Genomic DNA, 8,627 nt, shown 5'->3' with positions numbered 1-8,627 from the left:
GGCAGGAACATTGTCAGATCCATGCATCATTGGTAAGAAAATATCTCCAAACCCCCACGCTCCAACTCCACACCACCACCTACACCCCTCTGAGGCAGACCTGAAAAGATCCTTTTGTCCCTCATCACCCGCCTTACCCCCACCTCCTCTGACACACACACACCCCTCTCCTTTGCAGGAAAGCCACTTGCAGGCATCAAACCGTGCAAAGAGGCAATTCAACCAAAAATCCCCCAGCTTTGGACTTCGTCCTCATAAGAGAAGCTTCAGTTTCTGGGAACACACCAGCTGAGCAGAGGTGGACGGCCCGGGCTCATGCGGGCTATACTCTCAGTGTTTATTTGCACACGTCAGGGCCCTTCCTGCTGTTGATTTAGAGCCACTGCCACTTATGCCTCTGACCAACCAAATACCCTTTTGATGACTCGGGCTCTGTTTGCCATCAGCAGCTGTTGTTCCTGGCACCGGCCTGCCTCAGGCTGACGTTACCTCCAGCTTTTGTCTCCGAGGCCGGAGCACGCCTTCCATTTGCACTTGTTGCACAGAGGATGAGACAAAAGCAGCGCGGCGGATGCAGCAGATGCTGAATGCACAACGAAATGTCTCTGCTGCAGGGACAAATCCCCAAACTCAAAGATGAAATTGATCTTTTTTAAGTTTATTCTCAGGCTTTCCATATGGCTGGAAATGACCCCTAATATTTGTCAATATATTGCATTAATAATTAATCTAAAACGTCGGTATAAACAATAACTAAATTACAACCATAGATTTACGTCTGCATGGTTTGCACAGGAGATTAATAGACTACAAATTAAAAAGTAACAAAGACTAACAAATTCTACATTATAGAATAAGTATTTTGATGTTTTTTTTAATCTAATTTGGTGTGTTTAGTGTATATTGTATCTTTAAATCTGATTTCGAAAATTAGTTTAAAAGCTGCGTGTCAACGGAAAAACTATTCTATTAAACCTAAAAGTACAGAGATCTATGTGACCCTTGACCCGTATTAACTTAAATGAAAACAAAAACTTTGTTTGTTGATTTTTTTTTCATATTTGGAAATAAATTCAGGTGTCAAGGACTTTAAAACGTTAATATAATTTTTTTGTACTTTAGGTAAAATATTTGATATATTGATTTTTTTATAATAATTTTACTTTTTATGTAAAAAAATAAGTTATGCATATTTAAAATGTTTTTTTTCCTAGCTAATTAACTTTTTTCAAAATTCTTGGTTACTTATACATTTGTAGTAACTAATCAAACAGCTATTTATCATATTTCTTTATTTTATTTTGAAAAACTCCTTCAATCGAAGCTATATTTAGTTAATTAATCATTTATCATTATGTATGCATTAAAAATCATCCTCAATTTTAAAAAATAAATCCATTCAAAGTTCTTATCCCTAATTGCCATGGAACAATGCTGCCAGCACAGTTTTGGTGACGGGGATGGGGGCGTCCAAAGAGATGACACAAGGACAAAGAGTGAGGCCTATGGGATGCAGAACAGCCCCCAGTCCCTCCACTGAAGCTGAGGGTGCTGCAGCCTCCTGCAGTCCCGGCAATCTTCGCAATCAGGCAGTAATGCGAGCAGCGACTGTTTCAGATTAAACTCAGGAAATCCTCGGTGCTCTCTGCTCAAAACAATTTACCCTGACATGAGCAGAGAAAAGAGCGGGGGGGACAAGAGAGCTGTCCACACCCCAATCTTTGTATTATTATTATTTTTTTGTTGTTGTTTGTTTTATTTAATCCACAAATTGATAACTCATTTTGGTTTTGGAGCTGAACGCATGAGTGGCGGCTTTTTCCTGTATGGACCTGACCAAAAAGCAAAAAATGTAAAAAACAAAATGTAAAAAGGGCTTAAAAATAATAAATGTGGGGAAATCTTTTCTAATATAGAGTTGTGCAGGCGGGGTGGTTTAAAAGACGCTTGGTTGATTCTTGTGTAAACAAGCCTCTCCTGACTGACAGCTGCTGATGCTGACTCTTATTTTGAAAAATGTAAATTCCTCTTTATGGCTGTTTGTTGTTAGAAAGCAAAGACCGCCGCGTTTCTTCAACATATTTTTCCATTTTCATCCTCCTCCAAAATTCCCCAATCTTGTGTTCATTTGTAGTTGCGCGCGTTTCTGGATCAAACATCTAAAAATATGCTCCTTTTTCAAACAATAACACACAGACAAATGCACTACTTCTGTTTTATTGGAAACTAATGAGCATGACTAATGAAAACGTTACCTCTTAGTTTCCAAAGCAGGAGATGTGATATAATTGTCTGGATATCTTAATAAAATATCATAAATTAAAGTGGAAAGTCCTGTTCGGAGTTTCAGTGTCATCCTTTTGCTTTTGCGCGCAGGAAATCGGATAAAAACGCTCCTGCTGGATGCGTTCAGTTTCAGCGAATTGAGGAATTTTGTTTCACCCAAATTTAACGACAGACAAGTCAGTCTATATTATAAGATATAAGCTACTATATTGTTATTTCATACATGTTTTCGATCTGATACACTCATCAGTCCTCTTCGTTTTCTCGTTGGGTAAAATATAATAATTATATTTGTCTCTTTAAGAGCCCAAATCCACAAGACTGGAGGTTAGAGGTCCCAACAAGGAGTCCTGCAGTTGGTGTGGGTGTCCATGCATGCCGTGCACCGACTGTGGGGCCCCCAGACCGGACATGGGGTAAGCGGAGGCCCCGGGGTGGTTCATGTTGCCCTGAAGCAAAAGCGCAGAGTTCTGGTCGGGGCTCTGAGGGGGAGAAAACTCGTCCTCCGAGCTGGACATGAGAGACTTTCCTCCATCCAGAGGGGATAGCTGGTTTTGTTTGTTTCCGCCCGCGTTGTTGTTTTCACTGTTTTCCCTGGAAATGACAGCAAAAAGGAGAAATGAGAGAAAATAGAAACTGAAAATGTCTTTTTTTAACTCAAAGCAGCGGAAACTCAAATTAAATTGTATTCTCGGTTTTCTTCTATATTAAATTTATGCGTAATTTGCATGAAAGCGCACTGCTCACCAAACATGTCCAAAAAAGTAATTTGCATTTCCTTATTCAAGTTTGCATGTGGACATGCTATTAAGTAAAATTCCTTTTAAGAATTGCTACAACTTCTGGATAAAATTACGCACGTGTTAAAATCTTTTATTTTGGTCAATTTTGCGTCTTTGGTGATTTTCGCTTTAATCTGATAATCTTCCAATCTGAAGCAGAAGTCGTACCTTTCCTTGGCCTCCGCAGCTCTGTCCCTCTGCCGTCTGTTTTTGAACCAGTTGCTGACCTGCGTGGTGGTCAGCCCCGTGGCCTCGGCCAGCTCCCTCTTTTCCCGCGGGGACGGGTACGGGTTGTGCGTGTACCACTCCCGCAGCACTCCTCTGGACTTCTCCTTGAAGCAATAGCTGGTCTCCTCGCCGTCCCATATCGTGCGGGGCAGCGGGAATTTCCTCCGCACGCGATACTTCCCCACAGCCCCGAGCGGTCTTCCGCGCAGCTTCTCCGCCTCCACGTAGTGCGCCTTCAGCCACAGCTGCTGCAGCTTCGGGTGGTTGTGCGGGGAGAACTGGTGGCTCTCCAGGATCTTGTAAAGCTCTCGGAAGTTCCCCCGATGGAAGGCCACGACCGCCTTGGCTTTGAGGACGCTCTCGTTCTTGTGGAGGTGATCACAGGCGGGGAGAGACCACAGGAAGCGGCCGAGCCGCTCCAGGTTTCCTCCTTGCTGTAACACCTCGCAAACGCACGCCACTTGCTCCTGCGTAAACCCGAAGGATGGTAATATTGACATGGTGTCCGAGCCCGCTCCTCAACCACAAACCTCGATATCCAAAGCAGCTGAGGGCGTTTGAGGAGTTTGGAATAGTTTTTTTGCAGAGCAATCCAGCGCAACGGTGTCGCGCAGCGCAGGCCCACACAGGCTCGATCCTCTCCTCTCCAGCCCCTGATGCGCGCAGCAGATTGGGGATGTTGATTGTTGGGACAATTTGTTCCTGTTGGAGATATGTCAGGCTTAAAGGGAGCCTGTGCGTTTCGGTGATTGGCTCTCCCTCTGCCCTGCACCCTGTACAGCAGAGCAGGACTGAGTTTGCAGCTCCGTTTCCTCCCCAGAGGCAGTGCGTCAAGGGCTGAAATAGGAGCGCTCCCACCTCCCGCCCCCACAATCCCTCCACCGCTTCAACCGAGGGATCTGAGGAGCACCTAAACACTAATCAATTATCACAGAACTCTCAAAAAGTCACGTTAACATGTTCTGAATGTTAAAGCAGCCTCGCGTGAACCAAACCCCAACACTGTTTAACCAAGAAAAACGCCAAACTTTCCATCTCTGGTGAAATTATAATGAATTAGTGACATTTGATCTGCACTAAAGCTGAAATTAAATTTAAAAAAATAAACGTTTATTTGTTTTCCAACAGTAGATTTAATTAAAACTATTTTTCTTCTAATCTTTTGCATTTTACGCAGTCTCAGCACGTTGTTGTGTGCCCACCTTTGCTACTCTATTAATTAGAGAAGCCATTTATTTTATGAGGTGATATAATTGAATAAGTTCCTATGATAGTTGAGTCCATTACGCACTTATTTATGAGCAACCTATAGTACCTGCCAAACTTGTTACGGGCCATAGACCACCACTATGTATACAGCATGTGTGCGTTTGAGTGTGTGTGCGCGTGCGTGTTTTTCTGCACACTTAATTAAATGTTTGAGGATGAAATGACAAACTTTCAGCCAGAAAAAGTGATTTTTATCACCACATTAAACTATTTGGACTTTTTTGCATGAACTTTTGAGAAAGTAAAAGTGGACTTCTCGTAAAAAAGAAAGGAAAGTCTTCCATCCATTTCTGCATCATCACCTGCATTGTTCTGAGGAGGTTCTTCAAGCCTGCTGTCTGCATTTATTTTTCAAAGACTAGACTGGCACCGCGCTGGCTCCAGTGTTTTCTGCGGAGTGAAACACAAAACCAATCCATTAGGAAATGAGTTCTCTGCGACACCAGTTCTTGCTGGAGCAGTTGTTGGTTTGGTCGTCATGGATCACATTTCTGCATCTGCGCCATTTTGAAACTAAACTCCTTCTTAGTGAGGTTTAAGGCACATTTTTTCTGCTTTAAGATAATTTTTTATATATAAACTCATGGGAGATCATTCGAGGTTTTTGAACTTGCATCTGTTTTTGTTCTTTTAGACAAAGAAACAAAAGAAATAGGGCGGAGGAGAGGTCATAATGTGTAAATTAATTTAAATTAGTAAAGAATTGGTTTCTGGGAAAATTATTTTAAATTAAACATAATTTAAATATTTTTAAACCTTGAAATCAGTAAGGCTAAATGACATTCAAACACTTCAAATTGATTTTTGTTAATTATAAGGTGGAATACAAATAACAATACAAAAATCTGTCATAAAAAATGTTTCTAAATACATTTTGAATAAGAAAAGGACCATCTGCATGTTGGAGTGGACGCACAGCCTGCGCGCACGGCTGCTCCCGGGCTGCGTAAAAGCTCAGTGCTTCAGTAAATGAGCTGTCTGATGAGCGCCTCTCGGGTTTCTCTAATATCTCTACCACATTGCGCCGCGCCTCCTCCTTTAACCCGAACAGCCCGGGGGGCGAGATTGTTTCAAGATGTGGACTCTCCGCCTCTGTCACGGCCAGCGCTGGGCTCCTCACAGCCCGACAAGTAACACAATACATAGGTAGACGATCAGTCACTGCTCGGTTCAGAACAGGACTTCCAGGAAGAATGGACTCCTTATTTCTCCACAACGGGCTTCCCCTTCAAAATTGGATTTCAACCTTGTGAAATTAACTTAAAATAAAATAAAATAAAAATGTACGCATCAGTTTTGCGCATTTGGAAAAAGAAGAAATATTTGAAAAAAAGTCTGACACTCCGGTCCAAAGCGAGATAATGAGGGGCAGAGAAAGCCAGACTCGGAAGACTGGAAATCACTTTATAAAAATGTCATCATCAAACCAACTGCATTACCAGCTGGAGGGTTTATTTTTTTGGAAATAAGGAGGAAAATCGAAGCGACCGCTGGCTCGATGAGCAGATGGTTTTTGCTCTCTCTGTAAATCCAAAGTGCTATTTCAGCTGTATCCACTGGAACAAAACCCATACTGTATAATCTGACTGACTGATTTCTTCTCCAAGGGGGGAGTTATAAATGATAAAATATACAGTAGAATAAAAAAAAGTTGGATTCAATAAAGAAGATTTTGGTCATAAAAAGTTGCAAATAAAAAAGAAACTAAAATTCTCCAAATAGGCTCAAAACATTTTTTTAGTTTCTGTGAGTTTTTTTATTCCTGTTTTGAGAGGCGAAAAACGCAACCAAACTGTTGACACGAGTGAGTTAAATGAAATTGGAGCCGCAATTATCAGCTTAACAGAGTTTCCTGTCATGTTGGAAAATTAGACCTGGTACATGATGAGGTTAGCCACGCCCCCTTCCATCTCAATTGAGGCGCATTTCCTCAGAGGACCACAAATATGCAATTAAGGCCATAAACACACCCTGGATGTATTGATTAAGATTTTTGTTTTTTAACTGGCTGTTAGATTGGCGTAAATAAACAAAAACACATTCAGATTCGCCGCTGTCATGTGTGCCTCCTGTTCAAGAGGGGGCGCCACCACAGTGCTGTCATAGGGGCCACATGCATTTTCTGAGAAGATGAGTTGTGCAGCAGGTGTGTGAATATCCTATGTGTGTTCATTTCACTTCTCACATGCTCTGCTGCTGTTGCGATGGGGCGTTTTTCTCTTTGGGGAAATACCTCCGGACACTGTTGGGCTGCCTCAGTGCTGCAGCTGCTGCACTCTGTGTGTGAGTGTAACACATGCCCACTTAAAGCTGTCCTTGTGAGTTATGATCTCTGTCCTTGACGTCCAGATCAAACCTGTGAATCACGCCGGTTGCATCTCCCACCGGTTGTCAGGCAACAACAGACGCGTGCCACTCTGCTCTGCTGAGCAACAGCAGAAAGAAAAAACATTTTCTCATTTTCTTTTATATATTAACTTAGCAACTCAGTTCTCACAACACAGTTAAAGCAGAAAGCTGGTTGGCTTGTAGTGTCTTCAGCAGGCTGGTACCCACTGACCCCTGCCCTCTCATTAGTGGGACGTAGAGTGGTGGAGTACCATAGTCCTCAGGTCATGTTACATATGGCTTGCAGTCTGCTGCGCCTTATTAAATGTCAGCTTTGAAACCATTTGAAAGAACAGAGGTCAGTGTTTTTAATAAGGCAAGAGTAGGAATTCCTTCTTTAGCTTTTTCACCCAAACTTTGCGTTTCGGATCGAGCGCAAACCCTAAGTCGTTTCTGTTTTAATGCAGAATCGAAAGCTTTTCCTGCTCCGGCGGCCTTCATGAAAAAACATGCAACACAAACCCTTCTTGGCAACCACCCCGCTTTCCAGTTTAACTCGTGGCTACAATGCACAAAGGTGGAACTTCTCGGAGGTTTCTGTGCCCACCCCGTCCTCCAGCTCCCCACCCCGTGAGATCTACAGACCTGGAGCTCTCTGCTCCAAATGGGATATTGTTCTGGGCTCCAACAAAGCTGTTTTCACCCTCTTCAATATTACAGGAGCTATCCGATACCTAACAATCAGCTAATCCACTACCCATGGCGACGAGGTCACCTGTGCACAGGTAACCTTATCCAGGTTCACTCTCCTTCCTGCTAGTCCTTGCCATTTTTTTCTCTCCTCCTGTGCCTGGCTGGTGAGCACAGACAAACAGCCTCTGTTTATTTAGATCACCGGCTAGATCATGTGGAACTCCTGTGGTCAGGATCGGCTAAGGAGATGGTTCCTCTAAGTTACTGCAGGTAGGTTGTACTTGAGATAAAATCCTCGGCAAGTCATATTTGTCTTACTTTTCTGTGCAGACTTGGTCAGGCGCCCGTAAAAGAATCATCTGTTGGATGGAAATTCTCAAATTTACAGAGAATCCCCCGCAGCCGTGACAGAAGCTCAGCCTCTTTCCTGGACGGAGTGAGTGACAGCCCCTCAAATGTGTCCTTCCACATGTTGGAGCAGCAAGGCGGTGGGGTTTGGCCTTCGTTTAAAGCTCCAAAGGCCATTGGATTGGACTGAGCTGTGCGGATCTGAGACCCCCCACCCAAAAGGAGCTTTACCTCTGGAAATCTCATTGCTGTTTATTTGAATTACAGGGGCTGAGATGAGAAAAGGAGGCCTAATGAACTCCAGGTTGCCAGGCATGTGCAAACAATCACCGCAGGTTTGCAGAGAGCTGCAGCAGGCTTGCTGGATTACAGCATACCAGCCCCCCAACCCCACGGCCACCCCATCTGTCCTCACAATTTGGCTACATGGGGCTAAATGTTGAGACGACACGTGTTTTTTGTCTGTCAGACAGACACTTGTAATTCTTGAAACATTTTAAACCATCTACATAAAAAACAGAAAGATCAGATGTACATTTTTATAAATATAAACTTTTATTGCAGTATGGAGATTTAGAAAAATACATTCAAATAATTTCAAATAACAAACATATAATTCAAACTAAGATTTTTTTTAAAAAACAAAAAACATAAAATGACTTTTTGCTCACAACTTTTTTTGGTTTGAGACAT

General features: G+C 42.8%; 1 protein-coding gene across 1 annotated transcript; it reads right to left on the bottom strand.

Moving 5' to 3' along the window:
- Window positions 1-2,199: 2,199 nt before the first annotated feature.
- Window positions 2,200-4,081, bottom strand: six1a (SIX homeobox 1a). Its single transcript, XM_024270035.2, has 2 exons — window positions 3,237-4,081; window positions 2,200-2,880 (listed from the first exon to the last, which is right to left on the bottom strand). Exons 1-2 carry the CDS (start codon window positions 3,794-3,796, stop codon window positions 2,586-2,588), a joined length of 855 nt encoding a protein of 284 aa, XP_024125803.1. The 5' UTR covers window positions 3,797-4,081; the 3' UTR covers window positions 2,200-2,585.
- Between the last annotated feature and the right edge of the window lie 4,546 nt (window positions 4,082-8,627).

Source organism: Oryzias melastigma, linkage group LG22, assembly GCF_002922805.2.
Source record: "Oryzias melastigma strain HK-1 linkage group LG22, ASM292280v2, whole genome shotgun sequence".
Lineage (NCBI taxonomy): Eukaryota > Metazoa > Chordata > Actinopteri > Beloniformes > Adrianichthyidae > Oryzias > Oryzias melastigma.
The sequence above is the reverse complement of the archived record's forward strand: the minus strand, read 5'-3'. Positions and strand labels throughout refer to the sequence as shown.

Excerpts from the sequence above, each read along its gene's own strand:
- six1a (XM_024270035.2), bottom strand. The coding sequence starts at position 3,796 with ATGTCAATATTACCATCCTTCGGGTTTACGCAGGAGCAAGTGGCGTGC. Across the intron at positions 2,881-3,236 it reads GCTGCGGAGGCCAAGGAAAG|GGAAAACAGTGAAAACAACA; the intron begins GTACGACTTCTG and ends TGTCATTTCCAG.